This window comes from Rattus norvegicus, chromosome 2, assembly GCF_036323735.1.
Source record: "Rattus norvegicus strain BN/NHsdMcwi chromosome 2, GRCr8, whole genome shotgun sequence".
NCBI classification, from domain to species: Eukaryota; Metazoa; Chordata; class Mammalia; order Rodentia; family Muridae; genus Rattus; species Rattus norvegicus.
The window spans coordinates 190,687,012-190,712,279 of NC_086020.1; the positions used below are offsets into that span (position 1 = coordinate 190,687,012).

At 39.4% G+C, this 25,268-nt stretch overlaps 1 protein-coding gene across 3 annotated transcripts in view; it reads right to left on the bottom strand.

Moving 5' to 3' along the window:
- The window catches only part of Man1a2 (mannosidase, alpha, class 1A, member 2), a 148,842-nt gene that overhangs the window by 50,878 nt on the left and 72,696 nt on the right, over nt 1–25,268 (bottom strand). For all 3 annotated transcript variants that reach the window (XM_039102060.2, XM_039102061.2, NM_001106452.1), the window contains 2 exons: nt 5,067–5,190; nt 2,003–2,096 (listed from right to left, as the gene is read on the bottom strand). In XM_039102060.2, coding sequence (XP_038957988.1) covers nt 2,003–2,096; nt 5,067–5,190 — 218 coding nt within the window. The remainder of the gene's footprint in view (nt 1–2,002; nt 2,097–5,066; nt 5,191–25,268) is intronic.

Here is a 25,268-nt window from a genome sequence, read left to right on the forward strand (position 1 = left end):
GAGACACCGTGCTCAGGCGTAAATCTAAAAGAAAGCCCTATTAAAACAATAAAGTTCAAAGTACAGATCCATAAGTTTAACAGGAATGTTTCAAGTGCCCATCAACTACCTATCACTTGTCTAATGACTATGCTCACGTTCTATAATTACAGAAAGTTCTGTTGGATAAAAACTTAGAATGTTTCAAAATTATTGCAACTGTAAATAATTCCTCAGTTCAGCAAATAAACTTTGTAGCTCTTAAAATTTCCCAGAAATAAATCAGGTAATTGTTAGATTCAGAAGGCATAAAAATAACACTCTTTGAAACACTGGGTATACAGGATTTGTGATTCGCTTTACCAAACTAATAGTCAAAGAACTGTGCCTCTGTTTAAAGTACACTGCCCTGACCATGGGCACAGTGAAAGGGAAGGGCCTCTAGGTAGCGGTCTATAGAGACAGTCTACAAATACTAGGCACAACACTCATAGATCTAAACAGTACTGGCTTATTCATCATCTGTGTTTCTGAATTAGGTTCTGTTTTCTTACATCAGCAATCTTTAAGTGAGCATCTATTTCTTATGATCTTATAAGACATCATAATATAGAAAGAATATGAAAACCACTTCCTAAATATGTTCAAATGTATCTTACTATAAAATTTGCGTTTTAATTATTATAGAATGTGGATCACTCTCTATATGATTAGTCTGACATCTTAGGTTTATGGCTTCGCATTGTACATTGTAAGAAGAGCTTCTGGTTACACATGCAACCTCTGTTTAGCTTTTTGTTTTTCATCTTAGACATTTATACAGTTATCCCGTATAATATATATACTGCCATGAGATCCTGGAGAAACTGAGCACAGTTTCCCACATTTGAGATTCCAAAGCTTAATATTTAAGAGGGTAAATTTTACAATCTGATTCATCAAAATTACTAAGTAGGCATCCAATCCAGTCCCTCACCTACAACAGAAGAAAAGTAAACTCTTGTTTTACAAATACAGATATCAATCTTTTTATGCGCATTGGCTTTAATATTTCCTTCAAAATAAAGAGAAAAGTGAACTCCACGAACTAATGGAAGGAAAAATACATGAGAAAAATGGGTTTACAAGCGACTTCCTGAAAAGGTGCCTACAGGACGGTCCCTGGCCAACTTTCCGGCTCCCGGTATTGAGGCTGACAAGGCTCTTACTCACATTTATCTTAGTGTCTTTACTTTTAAAAAGAGAATAGCATTTGTGAAAACCATAATTATTAAAATTATAAGTTCAACATTTCCACACAAGCAATTACCATTTGAAACCAAATACCTTCAAAGATGAATTCTAAGCTCTTACTCTGTTAACTCTGCCAATAAAGCACCGGGCGGATTAATTATTCCTGCAGTTTCACCTTAACCAGAACACCTCTCTACTACGTTTATCACACTGTATGCCAACCGCTCTGAGTGTCCTCCTACCCTGCTAGCCTGGGAGCTCCTTAACCAGACCAAGGCCTACCTTCCCCATCTTCAGTCGCATACACCAGCTAGTGAAGAATAGACGCATGGTAACTTCTCTTAAGTGAATGCCTAACAAAGTCCGTCCGATGGCAACTGCCCCCTCTCTAAAACTCACAGTTCTGTCTGTTCTGAAATCCACAAACACAAATACTCATCTCAGGCAGTGCTTTTATTTACAGGAAGATATGAATAATTACTATGCATTATATGAATAATTACTATACATTATCCCTCAAAGTGACAGCCCGCACTTCAGCAAAGTACTTCCAGGTACAAAAAGAAAATACTCTTGTGAGACGCCTTAGCAATTCTTCCTTTTAACGAGCAGAAACTCAAGTCACCAAAGGAGATCAGAAACCCATGGACGGCAGCAGCAGCATTACCAGGTAACTAGCCGGTCAGGCCTATGTTTGGAGTTTTAATTCCAAATGACTCACCTTCCACCTATCAAGCAAAGACTTTAATAACCATCTTAACAAGTCAGCAACTGCACTTGAAATACTTACACTGACCCCAGCGCCCTGTCCTCGGGTTTAAATAATTTGGATAAAGACCATTTGGGCGTTCCATTTTCTGTAGTAGTTTCCGGATGTGCATGACCTAATCAAAGTGAATTAAGAATGTAATTAGTAAAACCAGGTGTCATCGAGCTCTTCAATAGCCTGCAGGCTGTGGTTCCCCACTGGGAACCCACTTTCTACTGTCATGTGTGCTGGTCAGGAAGGGCTTCTGCTCCTTAAATGACGCATTCGTTTTACTAATGGATGTCATTACCTAAAACTCAACAATAATAGAAGTAGCAAATAAAAGAGCTCATAAAACAGTTTAAATCCTCAGTCTACACACTCTTAGCCACCACAAGCATCAGCATATAATCCAGATGTATCCCTGTAGATATTCAAATATAAGAATAAAAGTAACCAGAGAAATGGAATCAAAACTTTCTATGAAAAGTATTCATTTCAATTTAATAAGTGATGAAGTAAATGAAGTAAAAAAAAAAAAATCAAACTGTTGGGCTTTAAATGTTCTCCCAATAAAATATTCCCTGAATTCTTAAAGATCTCCCTGAAGTTAAGGGAGAAAAACAAAAAAATCACAAACTACATTAAGAGGCTGGTGACTTCCCAAAGCCCTGACTTCCATCTGTCTGCAGATTGGTCAGCTCTGATCGTGACCTTCAGAGGGAGAGCAGCAGTGCCGAGGGAAAGGTGTTCTATTTCCTACGTTCTTAGTCTTCTGAAAAGTTACTCATACTAAAATCTGATCGCTCGGATTTTGAGTAGGTAATGTACCCATGCTGTCCTGACACATGAGTGATGGCCTGGATGCTCTAAGTGGCTTAGAACACACACATGTGAGGAAGCTTTCTAGAGCTGCGCACACCAGTCATTTCAAACACAGGAACTCTCATCACCTGTTCTGTGGCTGGGCTGGCATGGTGCTTTGGGAAGAAGCTTAAGACCGTTACTTAAGCCCCTTGATTCCCTCCTCTGTGAGGCCGCCATCATGCCTGACTGTCATGGGAATGACTCCACACACCACATTTAGACACTTCTAAATGACATCAGGAAAGATGAGAAAACTGGCTCCCTGCATCTGAGATTGTGTATAATTATGTACTGTGCTTCTCAGCACATCCTCTCCTTCCTCAGTGTGTTTGCTCCTAGTGCCGCTATCAGCATTCTGCAGTTCTGTCTGCAGGTCTTAGAAAAGTCCTTCCCATTGCAAGCTCCCTCTTTCCCTGTGTTGTTTCCACTTTGGCCTTCTTGTTGGTGGTAATGCTTTCTTCTGCTCTGGTACTCAGCACTTCTTACTGTAGGACCAGCTTATATTCTTATTCTACAAAACATGGCATGGGGGTCCCTGCTTTTCTTATGGTGGTATCTGTCTGGTGTACCATGGAACCCTTCCCTTCTTTTGTTTTGACAAAAGAAGTAAGTAAGTTCTGGACTTACTCTTTTTGGATGAATTTTTCATCATCACTTTCTTTCTCCCTTTTTGGGATGAGGAGGACTCTGTGCAGACTGGCACTAACAACTCGTTTGCCTTAGCCTTGTGAATGTTGGCATGAGGCTACACCATCACACTAAGTCTCATCTGTTTTCCTGACCCAAGTGCTCACCAGAAAGTTTTGACAAAAAGACTGAGATAGGACAGAGCTATGAGCATGACTGCCAGCCTTTGCTCAGCCTGGCCAACTGAGACTGGAAACCTAGAGCTGCCTGTGACAGAGACATCTGTCACTCCTTCCCTCACTCAAGTAGGCAGACAGACTAACTTCCTGTGGGACTGTGGCAAGCATACTTTCCTAGCTTCTTGGCACACTACTTCCTTCTAGTCCAAAAAGTACTCGCCACCAGCTGCCACCCTGGCCCTACCGTGACCTTACCTCCACAGATTTTAAGTGTATGGTAAACACAAAGTTCTGTTCCTACCACATAAAGATTCTTCTTATAAAATGATACTTTCTTACTTTCTGCAGTTGATATAAACAAGCCTCTAAAGATTTTACATCTACATTTACATTCAATATCTCTGCAATTTAAACGTGTGTTTATAGTGTGAACTTAAGAAGAAGAAGCCGTCATGTCCATGTTAAAGGTACTACAAGCACTATTAACTAGTTAAAATATCATAATTATAAACTGTTGGAATATTTTGGGTTCAAAACTAAACTATCTTAAAGTATATTTACCCCTCTTAATTGCCTCTCCTTGCCTACCTCTATGTAACCTAATTCCTTGTGATTATTAGGTCCTCTTGAGATGTCCTAAGAGATCTCTGGCTTCTATCAGTCCAAAGGCTAAGAATATTATCAATTAGCATCTGAGACCCACAAAGAGATATACTTTGCTGTAACTCATACAGCTGATGTTTCCACCAATATATTTTAACATGGGTCTCCACTTATGACTTTATTATAAAATTCCATGAAACTATGACTATGTTGAAATGACAGTAACCTGAATCTGTTCTGGGGTGGGGAGGGTGTATATGCTGCTCAGATTCAGCTCTGAAATAAGCATTTCTAACTTCTTTTGAGCTGAGAGCTGTGTTCACAGTAGTTATTTGTATTTAAATAGTCAGGTTCTAACATTCAGCTATAGCCTAGTAGCGGAGCCAATGGTCAGCATTTGCAAGACACTGGGCTAAGATCCACTTCATCAAACAGAAAATGAAAAAGCAAACCTTTCTTTCAAAAACGAAAACAAAAAGCCTTTAAGACTGTCTTAAAATATACAACAGAATAATCTCAAACTCTGTAAACAAACATTATTTCCTCTCTTCCTTTACAATTATTAAACTTTTTAAATTTTGTTTTCTTGTCTTAGCATGCTAGCTACAGAGTTCAGAACCATGATTGGAAATGGGAATAGAATAAATAAAAATAGTGGTTATAACTTCTCAATAAATACTTTAAATATGCTCTAAGTAGAAAGAAATTTAAAAGGCAAAATAAGTGAAAGAGGAAAATAAGCAATTAAAACCAAAGCCCTGAAAACCTATGACATCTTTTGGCAAACTTGTAAGTCCTTTATACCAAACAGAAAGAGGACTGAGACAAACCTTATTATAGTAAGTCAGGTCACCAGTCAAGTAGCTGAGGTGCACGAACTCCATGTGCAGGGTGCCAAATTCAGCCAGGATGCTGCTGCCTGCAGATGCCCAGCCCCAGTTCCGACCTACTCCACTGAGAAATAAGGGGATAGAAAGAGATAGGATTAGGGAAAGAAACACATGAGCATCTTAAATAGATCTTAGAAATCACTACATCTAATATAATAGTTTATCTTAATTTTTGTTTATTAAAAATTTTAAATCAATAATAGTCAGGTTTTAAAAATCAAGACAACATAAAATTAAGCATCAAATATACTTTATCTATTCTCATTGCTTTACATCATCACTTGGCTCTATAATCGCTTTTTACACACGTAGAATTTTCATAAATACACAGAAATGCATTCGTTTGTTGTCTACCTCTTATAGGCAAAGCGTAAGCGAAATGCACTGAGTAAGTGCTCTGACCAGGCACTGTATTCCTGAAATGGGCCTCACTGGTCTTCCATATCACTTCATAACAGCAGCTTTCTCATTGGTTTTAATAGCTGGAGAGAATTCTACGTAATAAATGATTCTCTTATATGCTTGCATATTACTCTGATGTTGAATGCTGTCAATTTAATATACTATATGTTAATGATCTAGGTTAAGAGCACACTAAAATTTACATCTGGACATACATAGCACTACCTTTTATAGCTCCTTCATTATATAATTCTATTTTCTCAGAGAAATTATCAGAGGCAAATACCACTATCATTTTTTTCTTTTATAGCTACAAAAGAGAATCAAAAAAGAAATGCGGATAAAGTAATATGTAAGAAAGACACTTATTTTCACAAATAGTAAGAACTTGCTACGCTGCAGGACAGACATCAATAAACATGACATATAATATTCCTGCTCTTGTAACAAATGCGATCACCGAAATGGTGAAGACTACTATAAAGAACACCAAGTTGAGAAATAGAACCCTGAATGCTAAGGACAGCAAACTCATCAGAAGAGAGGCCCTTTCTGTATTATGATCAGACAAAGTGTTTCTGAGTCCTGATCACAGAGGAGTCTCTGATAAATAGACCTCCAAGGAGAAAATTCCCCATAAAAAAAAGCAGCAGATGCAATGGCCTGGAGGGAAACAAAGGTGACAGACAGTAGCTAGAGTTTAGAAAGTCAACGCTAGAGGATGCAATTAGAGAGCTAGCTATCACCCACGCCATGCAAGGATGCTATAAGACCATGCTAAATTTTCAGAATTTATATTTTAGTGTGACAGGACACAAAACAAATTAAGAATGGCAGCATACATTTTAGAAGTGAAGTGTTAAGATTTAGAGATCAGCTAAATTTCAGCTAACTAGTGATTTTGTTATCCTCTACAAACAAAACCTCGGCAAGTCTAACAGTTCACGGTTTATCATGACAAAAGTTACCAGCTAAAAGCAGCAAAGGAAAACATCATTCAAAGCAATGCAAATAATTTTCAAAAGACCAAATTCTATACAAGTTTTTATGTTACTTCATAAACACCATTCTAAAATATAAAATTTGACTCCTATATATTCTAACTTAAAAGAAAATGCCAAAGAATAAAACTACTAAAGCCTAACCCAATTTAAAAGATTAGCTGCTCCAAACTACCACCACCACGATTTCTCCTACAAATGTCACACTTTCGACTAATCAAAGGGAGACATTAAAACGCTTTTATATATGAGTAAGAAAAATGTGCAGTGAATATTAAAAACAAACAATTAAAAACAACAAGACATCTCTCTTTGCTAAGATAAAGATTAACAATAAAGAAACAGAAATGTTTGGCAAACTTTGGATGATTACACAGTAATCAATTTAAGGGTCCTGTAATTATTTTGAATTGTTTGATAATGGATCACCTACAGTTTGTATTTTCCTCAAAGTCCAAACAAAATCGTTAATCTATTTAGTTAAAGAACAAAGCTTCCAATGAATTGCAATTTTAAGAACAAAGGTTGACAACAACTGATGTTCATATTTGTCCCATCAAACCCCAAGAAATTAAATAAATGAAAGCACTCACACAGTGTACAGCTTAAACTCAGAAACCTGATCAATAGAAATAAGCATTTTATGGAGCTCAGATTTCACTCAGATGTTTCTACATCATGAGAATGCGAGGTCTGAAAAAATTATACACCATAATATGCAAAAATTTTAAAGTACATCATTTAAGCAGAATTTGTTCTGAAACAATTATACATACAATATTTTTCAAACTAAGAATGAAGAGAGGATATTAGTAATTTCGAATGTGGATTAAATATATGTTTCCTTAACTTTCTTAAAATAATTTTATTTTAGCAATAGTTTTAAGCAGAACTAATTCACCACACACTAATTAAAATGTCTTAATTGGGGCTGGAGAGATGGCGCGGCAGGAGCCAGGTTTGACTCTCAGCACCCATGTGGCAGCTCACGACGACCTAACATTTCATTTCTGGGTGATTCGATACCATCTTCTGGCCTTGTGGGCACCAGGTACACATGTGGTACACATTTAGAAACACAGACAAAATACTTCTACACATGAAATAAAAATGAGTATTTTTAAATTATTTTAAAAGGAAGTAAACATTTTTGAATTAAAATAAAAGTAAACACATCAATGAGGCCGCTGAAGAACGGCAGACAAGGCAAAAACAGCGAAATGCCTGCAACAACACACATCTTCAACACCACCTCTGCATGCTGTTCTCACTTCTCAGAAGACACATGCTAGCACACTGTATTTACAGCAGTACTCATCTCTCTGCTGCCTGCAAGAAACACCCCTTACTAGAAGACACAAGCAGCCTTAAGATGAAAGGAAAGGACTGTCTAAGGAAAGGGAACTAGAGCGTAAGCAGATGCGGTCTTATTAAAATCTGACAAAAGAGATGCTCTAGTTGCTGTTTGTCAAGTTGACACAAACCTAGACATCAGAGAAAATGCCTCCATAAGACTGGCCTGTCGGCAAGTCTTAACTGATATGGGAGGACCTGGCTCACTGTTGGTGGTTCCACCCCTGGGCAAAATAGGCAGAGAAAACTATGAGGAGTAAGCCAATAAGCAGCACTCCTCCATGGTCTCTTCACCAGTTCCTGCCACTAATTTTTTGCCTTGAGCCTTGATTCCCTGTAGTGGTTGATTACAACTATAAACTTTTTTTAAATTAACTCTTTCTTCTCCAAGGTACTTGGTCATGATATTTTATCACAACAGTAGAGACCCTAACTAAAACAGAAAGTGGCACCAGCATTGTGGGATACTGCTGACAGACCTGACCATACACTATGATGAGATTGTGGGAAGATTTTGTTATTTTGGGCTATAGTGTTCAAAACTTAACTAGCCACCAAAGGAACTCAGGTGAGAAGCTGACAGCAGTACACATGATGGAGTGCTGACTTGTGAAGTTTTTGAGAGAAGAGTCTAACAGGGTTGTTAATATACCATTTTGTATTAATAAGTAGTGGTTCTAGTCAGCTGGAGCTGAAAAATCAGCTCTGATTGAGAAGAGAACAGCATAATTGAGGCAAAATATGGGAAGTATCCTCAGGATCTGCCCACAGAGATTGTACCTCATGCTAACCAAAATGGGTTTTATTCTAAGAATAAAAGAATAATTCAGCATATGCAAATCAATAAAGCCAACCTATATAATAGTCTTAAGGATATGTGCAACATGACCATCTCAACGCAGAAAGGCTACTTAACAGAATCCAATAATAAAGGCTATTACAACAAACCAACAAACAATGTCAAAATTAAACAAACAAAGAAAGCATTTCCACTAAATAAGGAGTGAGACAAGGATATCTGCTTTCTCCTCCTATGCCTGACAGCTTGGTTAGAGAAATGCGATGAGAGAAATAAGAGAACCAAACAGAAACAAAAGAAGTCAAGTTACCCTGTTTGCAGACAAGGTTGTCCTATACACAAAAGCTAATGACTCCACTACGCAACTCTCAGAACTGACAAACATACCCAGCGAAATAGCTGGACACAAAATTAACATGCAAAAATCAGGAGCTTTCTAATATGTGTAACATGAAAAGAAAGTCAAGAGAATACCATAAGCCAATCGCCTTTTTAAAAGAAAAAAAAAAAACTAGAATAAACCAAACAGAAAGTAAATAAATCCTCCAATGATAATTTTACAATACTGTAGAAACCAAAAATACTACAAAATGGAAAAATCTTCCATGCTTGTGGGATGGTAAAATTGACATTGTAAAAATAGCTATATTGGACCCGCGGATCCCGGCCCGCATCAGCTCTCTGCTCCCAGACCCCGTGAGAGAGAGAGAGACCTCACCGCCTGGTCAGGTGGGCACTCCTGAGGCTGCAGAGCGGAAGAGACCACCAACACTGCTCACCCATGCCCACATCCCTGGCCCAAGAGGAAACTGTATAAGGCCTCTGGGCTCCTGTGGGGGAGGGCCCAGGAGCGGCAGGACCCCTGCCTGAGAAACCGCCTGAACCTGAAGGAAACAGACCGGATAAACAGTTCTCGGCACCCAAATCCCGTGGGAGGGAGAGCTAAACCTTCAGAGAGGCAGACAAGCCTGGGAAACCAGAAGAGACTGCTCTCTACACACACATCTCAGACGCCAGAGGAAAAAGCCAAAGACCATCTGGAACCCTGGTGCACTGAAGCTCCCAGAAGGGGCGGCACAGGTCTTCCTGGTTGCTGCACCTGCAGAGAGCCCGTGGGCAGCACCCCACGAGCGAACTTGAGCCTCGGGACCACAGGTAAGACCAAATTTTCTGCTGCAAGAAAGCTGCCTGGTGAACTCAAGACACAGGCCCACAGGAACAGCTGAAGACCTGTAGAGAGGAAAAACTACACGCCCGAAAGCAGAACACTCTGTCCCCATAACTGACTGAAAGAGAAAAACAGGTCTACAGCACTCCTGAAACACAGGCTTATAGGACAGTCTAGCCACTGTCAGAAATAGCAGAACAAAGTAACACTAGAGATAATCTGATGGCAAGAGGCAAGCGCAGGAACCCAAGCAACAGAAACCAAGACTACATGGCACCATCGGAGCCCAATTCTCCCATCAAAACAAACATGGAATATCCAAACACACCAGAAAAGCAAGATCTAGTTTCAAAATCATTTTTGATCATGATGCTGGAGGACTTCAAGAAAGACGTGAAGAACTCCCTTAGAGAACAAGTAGAAGCCTACAGAGAGGAATCGCAAAAATGCCTGAAAGAATTCCAGGAAAACATGAATAAACAAGTAGAAGCCCATAGAGAGGAGACACAAAAATCCCTGAAAGAATTCCAGGAAAACATAAATAAACAAGTAGAAGCCCATAGAGAGGAGACACAAAAATCCCTGAAAGAATTCCAGGAAAACACAATCAAACAGTTGAAGGAATTAAAAATGGAAATAGAAGCAATCAAGAAAGAACACATGGAAACAACCCTGGATATAGAAAACCAAAAGAAGAGACAAGGAGCTGTAGATACAAGCCTCACCAACAGAATTCAAGAGATGGAAGAGAGAATCTCAGGAGCAGAAGATTCCATAGAAATCATTGACTCAACTGTCAAAGATAATGTAAAGCGGAAAAAGCTACTGGTCCAAAATATGCAGGAAATCCAGGACTCAATGAGAAGATCAAACCTAAGGATAATAGGTATAGAAGAGAGTGAAGACTCCCAGCTCAAAGGACCAGTAAATATCTTCAACAAAATCATAGAAGAAAACTTCCCTAATCTAAAAAAAGAGATACCCATAGGCATACAAGAAGCCTACAGAACTCCAAATAGATTGGACCAGAAAAGAAACTCCTCCCGTCACATAATTGTCAAAACACCAAACGCACAAAATAAAGAAAGAATATTAAAAGCAGTAAGGGAAAAAGGTCAAGTAACATATAAAGGCAGACCTATCAGAATCACACCAGACTTCTCGCCAGAAACTATGAAGGCCAGAAGATCCTGGACAGATGTCATACAGATCCTAAGAGAACACAAATGCCAGCCAGGTTACTGTATCCAGCAAAACTCTCAATTAACATTGATGGAGAAACCAAGATATTCCATGACAAAACCAAAGTTACACAATATCTTTCTACAAATCCAGCACTACAAAGGATAATAAATGGTAAAGCCCAACATAAGGAGGCAAGCTATACCCTAAAAGAAGCAAGAAACTAATCGTCTTGGCAACAAAAAAAAGAGAATGAAAGCAAACAAACATAACCTCACATCCAAATATGAATATAACGGGAAGCAATAATCACTATTCCTTAATATCTCTCAATATCAATGGCCTCAACTCCCCAATAAAAAGACATAGATTAACAAACTGGATACGCAACGAGGACCCTGCATTCTGCTGCCTACAGGAAACACACCTCAGAGACAAAGACAGACACTACCTCAGAGTGAAAGGCTGGAAAACAACTTTCCAAGCAAATGGTCAGAAGAAGCAAGCTGGAGTAGCCATTCTAATATCAAATAAAATCAATTTCCAACTAAAAGTCATCAAAAAAGATAAGGAAGGACACTTCATATTCATCAAAGGAAAAATCCACCAAGATGAACTCTCAATCCTAAATATCTATGCCCCAAATACAAGGGCACCTACATACGTAAAAGAAACCTTACTAAAGCTCAAAACACACATTGCACCTCACACAATAATAGTGGGAGATTTCAACACCCCACTCTCATCGATGGACAGATCATGGAAACAGAAATTAAACAGTGATGTCGACAGACTAAGAGAAGTCATGAGCCAAATGGACTTAACGGATATTTATAGAACATTCTATCCTAAAGCAAAAGGATATACCTTCTTCTCAGCTCGTCATGGTACTTTCTCCAAAATTGACCATATAATTGGTCAAAAAACGGGCCTCAACAGGTACAGAAAGATAGAAATAATCCCATGCGTGCTATCGGACCACCACGGCCTAAAACTGGTCTTCAATAACAATAAGGGAAGAATGCCCACATATACGTGGAAATTGAACAATGCTCTACTCAATGATAACCTGGTCAAGGAAGAAATAAAGAAAGAAATTAAAAACTTTTTAGAATTTAATGAAAATGAAGGTACAACATACCCAAACTTATGGGACACAATGAAAGCTGTGCTAAGAGGAAAACTCATAGCGCTGAGTGCCTGCAGAAAGAAACAGGAAAGAGCATATGTCAGCAGCTTGACAGCACACCTAAAAGCTCTAGAGCAAAAAGAAGCAAATACACCAAGGAGGAGTAGAAGGCAGGAAATAATCAAACTCAGAGCGGAAATCAACCAAGTAGAAACAAAAAGGACCATAGAAAGGATCAACAGAACCAAAAGTTGGTTCTTTGAGAAAATCAACAAGACAGATAAACCCTTAGCCAGACTAACGAGAGGACACAGAGAGTGCGTCCAAATTAACAAAATCAGAAATGAAAAGGGAGACATAACTACAGATTCAGAGGAAATTCAAAAAATCATCAGATCTTACTATAAAAACCTATATTCAACAAAACTTGAAAATCTGCAGGAAATGGACAATTTCCTAGACAGATACCAGGTATCGAAGTTAAATCAGGAACAGATAAACCAGTTAAACAACCCCATAACTCCTAAGGAAATAGAAGCAGTCATTAAAGGTCTCCCAACCAAAAAGAGCCCAGGTCCAGACGGGTTTAGTGCAGAATTCTATCAAACCTTCATAGAAGACCTCATACCAATATTATCCAAACTATTCCACAAAATTGAAACAGATGGAGCCCTACCGAATTCCTTCTACGAAGCCACAATTACTCTTATACCTAAACCACACAAAGACACAACAAAGAAAGAGAACTTCAGACCAATTTCCCTTATGAATATCGACGCAAAAATACTCAATAAAATTCTGGCAAACCGAATTCAAGAGCACATCAAAACAATCATCCACCATGATCAAGTAGGCTTCATCCCAGGCATGCAGGGATGGTTTAATATACGGAAAACCATCAACGTGATCCATTATATAAACAAACTGAAAGAACAGAACCACATGATCATTTCATTAGATGCTGAGAAAGCATTTGACAAAATTCAACACCCCTTCATGATAAAAGTCCTGGAAAGAATAGGAATTCAAGGCCCATACCTAAACATAGTAAAAGCCATATACAGCAAACCAGTTGCTAACATTAAACTAAATGGAGAGAAACTTGAAGCAATCCCACTAAAATCAGGGACTAAACAAGGCTGCCCACTCTCTCCCTACTTATTCAATATAGTTCTTGAAGTTCTAGCCAGAGCAATCAGACAACAAAAGGAGATCAAGGGGATACAGATCGGAAAAGAAGAGGTCAAAATATCACTATTTGCAGATGACATGATAGTATATTTAAGTGATCCCAAAAGTTCCACCAGAGAACTACTAAAGCTGATAAACAACTTCAGCAAAGTGGCTGGGTATAAAATTAACTCAAATAAATCAGTTGCCTTCCTCTATACAAAAGAGAAACAAGCCGAGAAAGAAATTAGGGAAACGACACCCTTCATAATAGACCCAAATAATATAAAGTACCTCGGTGTGACTTTAACAAAGCAAGTAAAAGATCTGTACAATAAGAACTTCAAGACACTGAAGAAGGAAATTGAAGAAGACCTCAGAAGATGGAAAGATCTCCCATGCTCATGGATTGGCAGGATTAATATAGTAAAAATGGCCATTTTACCAAAAGCAATCTACAGATTCAATGCAATCCCCATCAAAATACCAATCCAATTCTTCAAAGAGTTAGACAGAACAATTTGCAAATTCATCTGGAATAACAAAAAACCCAGGATAGCTAAAGCTATCCTCAACAATAAAAGGACTTCAGGGGGAATCACTATCCCTGAACTCAAGCAGTATTACAGAGCAATAGTGATAAAAACTGCATGGTATTGGTACAGAGACAGACAGATAGACCAATGGAATAGAATTGAAGACCCAGAAATGAACCCACACACCTATGGTCACTTGATTTTTGACAAAGGAGCCAAAACCATCCAATGGAAAAAAGATAGCATTTTCAGCAAATGGTGCTGGTTCAACTGGAGGGCAACATGTAGAAGAATGCAGATCGATCCATCCTTATCACCCTGTACAAAGCTTAAGTCCAAGTGGATCAAGGACCTCCACATCAAACCAGACACACTCAAACTAATGGAAGAAAAACTAGGGAAGCATCTGGAACACATGGGCACTGGAAAAAATTTCCTGAACAAAACACCAATGGCTTATGCTCTAAGATCAAGAATCGACAAATGGGATCTCATAAAACTGCAAAGCTTCTGTAAGGCAAAGGACACTGTGGTTAGGACAAAACGGCAACCAACAGATTGGGAAAAGATCTTTACCAATCCTACAACAGATAGAGGCCTTATATCCAAAATATACAAAGAACTCAAGAAGTTAGACCGCAGGGAAACAAATAACCCTATTAAAAAATGGGGTTCAGAGCTAAACAAAGAATTCACAGCTGAGGAATGCCGAATGGCTGAGAAACACCTAAAGAAATGTTCAACATCTTTAGTCATAAGGGAAATGCAAATCAAAACAACCCTGAGATTTCACCTCACACCAGTGAGAATGGCTAAGATCAAAAACTCAGGTGACAGCAGATGCTGGCGAGGATGTGGAGAAAGAGGAACACTCCTCCATTGTTGGTGGGATTGCAGACTGGTAAAATCATTCTGGAAATCAGTCTGGAGGTTCCTCAGAAAATTGGACATTGAACTGCCTGAGGATCCAGCTATACCTCTCTTGGGCATATACCCAAAAGATGCCTCAACATATAAAAGAGACACGTGCTCCACTATGTTCATCGCAGCCTTATTTATAATAGCCAGAAACTGGAAAGAACCCAGATGCCCTTCAACAGAGGAATGGATACAGAAAATGTGGTACATCTACACAATGGAATATTACTCAGCTATCAAAAACAACGAGTTTATGAAATTCGTAGGCAAATGGTTGGAACTGGAAAATATCATCCTGAGTGAGCTAACCCAATCACAGAAAGACATACATGGTATGCACTCATTGATAAGTGGCTATTAGCCCAAATGCTTGAATTACCCTAGATGCCTAGAACAAATGAAACTCAAGACGGATGATCAAAATGTGAATGCTTCACTCCTTCTTTAAATGAGGAAAAAGAATACCCTTGGCAGGGAAGGGAGAGGCAAAGATTAAAACAGAGACTGAAGGAACACCCATTCAGAGCCTGTCCCACATGTGGCCCATACATATACAGCCACCCAATTAGACAAGATGGATGAAGCAAAGAAGTGCAGACCGACAGGAGCCGGATGTAGATCGCTCCTGAGAGACACAGCCAGAATACAGCAAATACAGAGGCGAATGCCAGCAGCAAACCACTGAACTGAGAATAGGTCCCCCGTTGAAGGAATCAGAGAAAGAACTGGAAGAGCTTGAAGGGGCTCGGGACCCCAAACGTACAACAATGTCAAGCAACCAGAGCTTCCAGGGACTAAGCCACTACCTAAAGACTATACATGGACTGACCCTGGACTCTGACCCCATAGGTAGCAATGAATATCCTAGTAAGAGCACCAGTGGAAGGGGAAGCCCTGGGTCCTGCTAACACTGAACCCTAGTGAACTAGACTATGGGGGGAGGGCGGCAATGGGGGGAGGGTTGGGAGGGGAACACCCATAAGGAAGGGGAGGGGGGAGAGGGATGTTTGCCCGGAAACCGGGAAAGGGAATAACACTTGAAATGTATATAAGAAATACTCAAGTTAATAAAAAAAAAAGCTATATTGCCAAATATGACTTTATTTAATACAGTTATCATCAAAATTCCAGTAACCATTTTTACACAACTAGAAATTCACAGGAAGGCACAGAAGTTCGCAAACATCGAAACCAACCCTGAGCAACAGAACAATACTGAGGGTGTTTTGAATTTTTAATACCCTACAAAACAACAGTAATAAAAACAGTATCCTACAGGTACAAAGCAAACACAAGTTAACGGACTAGACAAGAAGGCCCAGAACTAACCCATACCATTATGACCATAATTTTTTACAAAGATGATAATAATATACACAGTAATATACCCTGGAGAGAAGATAACCTCTTCAACATACAGTGCTGAACAAACACTTTTAGAAGAATGAAGATTCTCATTCTGAACAAAAATAAATTCAAAATATATAAAAGACCTTATACTGTACAACCAGAGATCCTAAAACCTGGTGCTAAGGAGAGAAGACATTTCAAGACACAGGTATTGTCCAGGGCTTTCTGAGAAGACTGCGGCAACTCAGCAAATAAGACCGAGAACTGACAAATGAGACTGTGCAAAGGGAAAAGCTTCTGTACAACACTGGAAACATCAACTCACGAGACAACTTCCAGACTGGGAGGGAATCTTTACTGCCTACCCACCTCACCAAGCATTAGCGTCTACGCTGTAAATAGACTAAATGCTTCAAATCCAAACGACCTAGCACTGGTGTGTGATTTACATGCACAGTTGCAAGCATTCGAGTGCACAACAGAACAGGTCTTTACTAGAAAAACGTTAGTGTATCAAGTCAGTACCCACAAGAAGTGTCCATTCCTTACAGTCATTCTACATCCTTCCTTCACCGTTCTCTGTCACTAGAGATTGTTTATATTCTACAGCTCTGAATGACCATCATCACGTATATATTCTTTACTGACTGGCTCTTTCACTCAGCGCGCATTGAATGTTAAAGTAACTTTTATTCTGCGGATGTGACCGCCGTCTCTGAGGCTCACTGCCTCCATTTGGTAACCCAGGCCTAGTCCTGGAAGCTTCTGGCCTCTGTACCTTATAAAGCTAGGCCTAGAATGTTTTCAGCCTCTGACACTGCTACTGACTAAGTACATCCACTCCTATTCTTTCTGAACTCTGGCTGGCTGATGTAACTCGGCTATTCTGCCTCAAACTCCTCTTCAAGCTGACTGATTCAATCTGACTCCTCCCCCCCATCTGTCTCTCTGTGTCTGTGTCTTCTGTGTGTCTGTCTGTCTTTCTGAATTCCTCTGCTTGACCTCAAACTAACCCTGGCAATCTTTTCTGACCCCCTGGCTTCTCATTCTCTGGCTGTTGTCTTCACCTGAGTCTAGCTTGTTCTCTCTTCAACCCGTCTCTATGAAACTCTCCCAGTAAAGCTGCCTCTGTTTCTCTCTGCACTGCTCTCTTTGAAGTAGCCTCTCGGTTTACTCTGACCTCCTGAGAGGTGGGCATATCCTACTCTGTCTAATCTCTCTCTGATTCGTCACTTTGTCAGTCAATTAGACATCACTTTCAAACATGGCTGCTTCTTTCTACAAACCAACTTTACCTTCATTGTTTGGAATTAAAAGTATGTACTAAACTGAGCCACACAACTAGAAACAGATTTTTTTTTTTCAGCAAATATAGCACAATCTCAGGATTCAGATTGTGGTCAAATATCTTGCAACATTTGAGATTTACTGCTGTGAGTTAGTGCTCAATTCTGTTTGCTAAGCAGTGTTTTATTGTACAAGCATGACAATGACTTGGCTTGCTGATCAGCATTTGAGTAATTCACAGTTTTGCAAATTATTAAATTATTATGAATAAACTTTGTTTGAACAATTACTTTCTCTTGGATGTATAAATATAAACCAAAGGATAATTTTAAGGCATATAACTCTATTTTAATATTATAAGGACAACCAATTTTTTCTTAGTGACTACATCAAGTTCCACCAACACAAATCTACTTCTTTAGTGTTTTGTTTTCTTTTACTGTCAAGCTAATTTTTTTATCATTGTTATGCGGTATTTTTAATATTCCAGTACTGTCTCTACTAAGTTATTCTAACTATGATGCCCTAGAGATGATAACATATATCATTAATTTATATGGTACGTATTACCATGTATCACTTCATATATAATGTGAGAACACTGACATGTACAGACAGTTCATGATTTCTGAGAGTTCAATTCATGAGGCTTTTGACTTTTGGATGGTATAAAAGAGTATGAATTCAGTCAAACCATACTTCATTTTTGAGTTCCGACCTTTCCCTGCACTAAGGGTATGTGGTCACATATCCTCAGGATTCGGGGAGTGGCAGCACGCTAGTTCTCAACCAGCTACACAGCCGCAAGGGTAAACAATACACACTGTATTATGCTGTTCAGCAACGTGCTTGAGTAGGCTACTTTCGGTCCTCTGAGACATCACCTCGCCATACACTTAGAAGCACCTGTACCTCCCACCTGCACACCAGAGCTTGTGCTGCTGTGACTGTGTTTTCCTCCACATGCTTTTCACACTCTACAAGTTACTGTTTCTGCTTTGAATAGTTAATTTTGTGAGAAAAATAAAACTTAGGAAAAAATTTTTAAAATAGTAATTAAAGGAACAGAAAAATACCCCTTTTATAAAATACATTTTCACTGTTCTTAATTTCTTGGTATAGATCTGTCTTTTCTATTGATATCACTAAATTTTTTTCTAGGAACAGAGGATTGCTAGAAACAAATTTTCTAAGCTTTTTAATTGTCTATAACTCTGAATCTCATGAAGTAGGGTGGGAAAAGGAAGAAAATGGAAGAGACAAGGCACTTTTTAAATATCAATTTTTTTTTCTGACAAATTATGTCTCTTGCCAAGTTCCATGAAATACCAGGATCTGTGAATTTATCAAATATGGTAAGGTTTTAGACATTATTTCTCTGCCTCTGTTCCTACTCCCAGGCTCCCACCCCCAACCCCTTGCTCCTCATACGTGCACTGAACCATCTGATACTGCCCAAGAGACTACTACGAACTTTCTTCCTCATACCTGCCTGTGCCTTTTAGTTTTTATTTTCCATGATTTTATTTGAGTGATTTCTAGTGCTTTACTTTCAAACTCACAGATCTTCAAGATGTGGTAAGAACTGTTAAGTTTGTCAAGTGAATTTGCCTCATATGTATTTAGCTCTAGAAGCTGCATTTTGGTCCTTTTATAAGTCACTCTTCTCATGGCTGACACTTCCCTCTAAGTACTTCAGCACGCTTACAAAACCTGTCCAAGGCCTTAGAGGTCATCTCTATTACTATTTCTCGGCTGCTTCTCTCCTGACAGATTTCACTTCTGATGATGTAACATCCTCCTGTTTCACAGCATGTCTAGTAATTTTCAGTGGATTCTGGGTAATAAGGCAGTCTGTTGTTAATAACTGAGCTTCATTCTCATCCTTTAAGACATGGTTGATGTCCTTGTGATGGCTAGGAATGCCCTTCTGATGGTGCAGTTGTTCAGTTAGAAACTGGCTGTGCCTTCTCTGTGGCAGACTGAGCTCTTCCTCTTGTGTGACTCTTCTAACAATGACCTCAAATCCAAACTTGTTTCTCACCTTAATCTAACTAGTTATGCATTACTTTTTAAATAATTGCATTTTATCTTTAAATTATGCGGTAATATGATATAAAATTATAATTTTGCCTATAATCTATTATTTTTTATTCCTCATTCCTATTGTTACTACTTACAGAAAAATGCTAAACAGTGTCTTGTTGTTGGTATAATGAGGTGTTTCTAACTCATTAAATTGTTGTTTTAGCAAATACATTGATCAATGATACAGAAATAAGCCTAAACACAGAAACCCGATTTTCTTTTTTTAAAATAAAGCCAAAAAATACAAGGTGGCAAATAACATCTTTGATAAATGGGACTGTCAAACTAAATGACTGCATGTAGAAGAATGCGAATAGATCCATACTTATAATCCTGCATAATACTCAACTTCAAATGAATCAAAGACCAGACCTCCTCAATAAAAGGCCAGATATTTTGAATGTCATAGAAGAGAAAGTAGGGAATAGTCTTTTATCGGCAAATATTTTAAAAAAAAAATCTACCAACCCACACCAGTGCTAGCTCTGGTGGGCCACATGGCATATACGGGGTATTTTCATCTCAATCAGCAAAGTGTCTCAACTCAACTCGCCAAGCTCCCAATCTCCCTCCTATGCTGCCGCTGACTACTCTCTGAGCTTGGCAGCAACCTTGCCATCCTTCTAGTTTCCGAGGCAGGTCGCCCCCACGCCAGTTCCATACAGAGACCGCCTACCTCACCTTGCTGCAGACCCTGCTCACATTCCCAGCATCTGCCCCTGTGGTTACAGTCCCAACTCCAGTAACCGGCTAAAATCAAAACTCAATAAATTTGTAAGTTAACGATCAGATTAATATCAGTAAATTCAAACTCCACAAAATGTTTACACAATATACTCACAACCAATTGATAATGATATAAACTGCCCACCTAGATAAGACAAACTGTCCTATAAAAATCCAGCCCTTATGAAATATTCATAACTACCTATGGCCATTTAAGGCCACATGGATCTGGGTCATCCTTCTCTGCCTCCACCTAGAGTCTCCTCTTTCTTCTCTCCCTCCTCTCTTCAAAATTCTGTGCCCGCCTCATTTTTTCGCTGCCTAATCACAGGCCTTGCCTTATCTCGTGCCTGCCTTCACCTCATAAAGACAACAATCTCCAAGTCTTGAACTCATTGTCACAGGAAAACCTTATGAACAGAACACTGATGCCACAGGAACTAAGGTTAACAAGTAATAAATGCAATCTCATGAAATTGAAAAGTGTCTGTATGCAAAGGACACTATCATTTAAACAAAGTGGCAACCCCAAAATGGGAGAAGATCTTTACCAACTACACATCCAATAAAGGACTAATATCCAAAATATATAAAGAACTCAAAAATACTAGACACCAAGAATGCAACCCAATTAAAAAATGGGGTACAGATCTAAACAGAAAATTCTCAAAAGGGAAATTTCAAAAGACTGACCAGCTCTTGAATAAATGTTCAACATCCTTAGTCATCAGGGAAATAAAAGTCACAACTACACTGAGATTTCATTTATACCCATCAGAATGGGCAAGATCAATAAAATGGCAGCTCTTGCTGGCAAGGATATAAAGGGAACACTCATCCATTGCTGGTGGGAGTGCAAACGTACACATACAATATAGAAATCAATATGGTGGTTCCTCAAAAAGATGGTAATTGGAGAGATAGCTCAGTGGTTAGGAGCACTGACTGCTCTTCCAGAGGTCCTGGGTTCAAATCCCAGCAACCACATGGTGGCTCACAGCCATCTGTAATGGGGTCCGATGCCCTCTTTTGGCGTGTTATAAGAGATCAACAGTGTATTCAGATAAAATAAATAAATCTTAAACAAACAAGCAAACAAAAAGATGGTAATTGATCTACCTCATGACTAAGAAATACTAGAGACACTTCCTCAGCCAAGTTCATTTACTGTTCTATTCATCAGGTTATTCCAGAATTTGGAAACAACCTATATGATCCTCAATGGATCAACACATAAAGAAAATGCGGTACACTCGCGCCATGGAACATTACTCGACTGTTCTTTCTTTCTTAAAGTGAAGTCATGAAATTCACAGGTAAATGCAACTAGGAAAAAAAAGCCATCCTGAGTGAGGTAACTCAGATCCAGAGAGACAAATGTGTATGCAATTGCTTATATGTGGATATTAGCATTTACGACAAAGATAAACATGCTTTAAAAAACCCATATAACCACAGAGGTTAGGTAGAGAATAGGGGACCAGCAAGGAGGGATTGATATCCCTAGGAAGAGCAAATAGTTATGGATGAATATGGGGGCACAGAAAGGGAGGCTCAAACAGGGAGGAGGAGAGAAGAGGGGAGAGAGGGAGGTAGGGAGGGAATACAGGAAGGGACAGCTAAAACTAATGGCTACTTGAGGGGTTAAATGGAACTCTAATACAATAGAAGCGTCCTAAAATATACACATATATGAAGGTGGTCTAAATGAAGTCATTAAATGACAGGGAAGACAAACCCCCAACTGGACATCTCTTATCACCAAATAAGCTGCCTGAGTTCTTGACCTAAGGGGTCACCCTTAAACAACCCAGACTATTGATAAGATGGCTCTCCACAAACTGAAGTAAGGCCCTATTCTATTGCTGAAGATGACTTCTACACAACTCATTGAACATGAAGAAGCCAAGCTGGTACCTACCTAGCGCCTTCATTCCTATGAACTAGCTTACATAAACTAGTCTACAGAGTACAGGAGCAATGCCGAACACGACCAGGGAAGAAAGGTAAATACCAGCAACCCAGCTACAAACCCTTTGCTATATAATGATAATCTGTCTGCAAGGCACGCTGGTGCAATAGTGGCATAAAGATTAGGGGAGTAACCAACCAATATTTCATTGGAACTAAGGCCTACTCCATGAGATAAAACCCATACCCAATTCTGTTTTGGTAACCAAGAACCTGAGATTAGATAGGCCAGGGAGCTAGGGAAAATCAAATACTACTGTCCTGCTAAAGGAACAGAGCAATACAGTGACTCCAAATGGCATTCTGCTATACTCATAGATCCGGGTGCCTTGCTCAACCATTATCAGAGCAGCTTCTATCCTGCAGCAGATATGAACAAATACAGAGACCCAGAGACAGACAACATGCAGAGAGTGAAAGACTGAGGAACACTCAGGCCCAAAAAAAAAAAAAAAAAATGCCCCTCAGCAAATCCCTCTCCTCAGGGCAGAACTCTTTGAAGAGGGAGAAGAGAACATAAGAGCCAAAGGGGACAAAAACAAGGCCTTCCAGACTCAACAGGATGCACACATATGAATCATAGAGACTGTGGCAGCATGCACAGAGACTGCATGGGTCTGCACCAGATGGGGTCCTAGAGCTGAAAGCTGACACATGCCTCCACCAAGACTCTCTCTCCAATCAATAGCCATTTGAAATAAAAAAATGAGTGTTCTCCAAGGGAGTCTCACTGGGAAACAAACCACTTTTAATTTAAGGGTAGGCCCATGTCCAGCCAAGATGGCCAAGACAAAACAAACTAAATGGGATCTTTGGAGGTACTTTGTCTCATAATGTGACATCAGGGCACTTCTTGTTTTGCCTTATAGGCCCTTTACATGTATAGAATGGCTTTCAGTCTTGTATCTTTTGAGCTTCATGCTTTGCACTCAACTGTGCATGTCTTGTGTTTTTTCTTTGGATCCTTTTCTTGCTTGGTTATTTTGTCATACTCCAATTTGTTGGGTTTTGTTTTATCTTATTGTATTTTATTATTATCCCTTAGATGCCAGTTTGTTTTCTAAGGAGAGACAGAATTGGGGTGGATCAAGACAGAAGGCGATGTGGGGAAGAACTAGGAGGAGGAGGAGGGAGAGCGGATACCATACATAATAATATTGTGTGAAAAATATCTATTCCCAATTAAAAATACATAAAAATTAAAAATGGGGGAAAAGAATGGTTTAATAAAGGCTGCACAACTTTCAAGCACTATGTTATATTTGGAGTCTTTTAGTTCCTAAATAAATTAACTAAAAGATCTACCATGTTTTCTATCGGTATTTTCAGTTAAGAAAATAAATATACATTATTTTAGAGAGCCTAAGAAATTCAGAAACTACATAAAAGGAAATATATGAAGACAGGTGGGGAAATGGATTATCAAACAAAAAAAATAACTCTGGGGCTTGTAGGACGGCTTGTGAGTATAATTAATTTGAGCTTCAGAAGGAAACCAAAAGTCAGGAAAAATGATATTGGGGCATTTTTTTCACATCTTAAAATGGCTAAATAGCAAATATGAAGGGCAAAGTCAGAGGAAAAAAATCAGGGGATACACAATAACAACTCAAATCATCACTTGCAAACATTGCAGGCCAAACAAGATAGAAACAACCTCTTCAAAGGGGAGCAAACATAAACCTAGAATTTACATGAACTGAAAATATCCTTTAAACATTTATTTAAAGATTTCCAAAGCTGTCCCCTTGTAAGGGTTTGTGTGTGTGTGTGTGTGTGTGTGTGTGTGTGTGAGAGAGAGAGAGAGAGAGAGAGAGAGAGAGAGAGAGAGATCTAAATAACTAGAGAAGGGGAGGCAGATTCTATTCTAAAGAAGAAAGATGGAAGGAAGAGTTTCAGAATCAACAAAACACCCAAACGCTGTGTCACTGAAGGAGACAAGCAAGGTAAGAGAGACGGGCCCAGGTAAGAAGTGAAACAAGAGCCCCGGTCCTGGCGTTTGGAGGGAAAGAAAAACACGAGCCACCCTCTAGAGGTAAGCCAGACCAGAGGCAGCCAGTTCTTCCTAAAGACAAGTCTACAGTACTCTCAACCCCAAACCCAGTTTCAAGTCTGGATGAGACAATAGTTCTTTCAAGGGATGGGTCAGTGTGAGGATGAATTTCATTTTGTATTCCATATGACCAAAAGGCAGTGCAGTATACCATCTTCAGAGACACTATTGCTTAAAAATCAATTTGACTTGCCACGGCCTCTGAATAAAGAGAAGGACCAGGGAGGCAGCTGCAGAAAGCAGGATCACCAGACAATGACAAATCAAATGGTGCATGTGGCAGGAAGCTCAAGTCAGACAGGTAAATAAATACATAAGTAAAGGCAGGCCTACCCTCAGATGCTAGAAGATCTCAACAACGGAAGGTATCCTGTACTGGTAGGGCAGCATGAGCCCGAGGCAGGGGGTAAATGCACCTCTCTAGTCTACCTACTGCTCACAGACACAGACACTAAGTTAGGGGTAGATGAGATAGCCTCAGCTACATCCCTTCCAGCAGGCCATCTGTACTCAGAAGGCCCTAAAGTGCAATGGTACAATGACAGCTCCTCTGACTGTCCTAACTCAGTTCTAGTCGTCCACACGTTAGTGCTCTTTAAGGCTATCCCAGCTAAAACATTAGCCACCCAGATAGTCACCCTCTGGGAAATGGAAATAGTGAAGGGAATCGAACGGCCCACAGACTGAAATACTAAGTATGACCAGGAGAGGGCACTGTTAGCAAAGAGGGAAACTGACCAAGGTGAAATCAGTGTGGTGGAAATAGGACACATGCCCAATAGGAACACTGTCACAGCTTAAACCATTGTATGTCAATAGCCCAGATTCTGAAATGGCATTCCTCACTCAGTGCAGAAAGTCACACGGCAGAATAGTTCCAAAATCTAGAAGGAAAAAATATTAGAGGCTTTTGGAATCCACAGGAACAGACCAAAGAACTTCTCCATGACATACTCAAGATGACATACTCAAGATGACATACTCAAGATGACATACTACAGATGACATA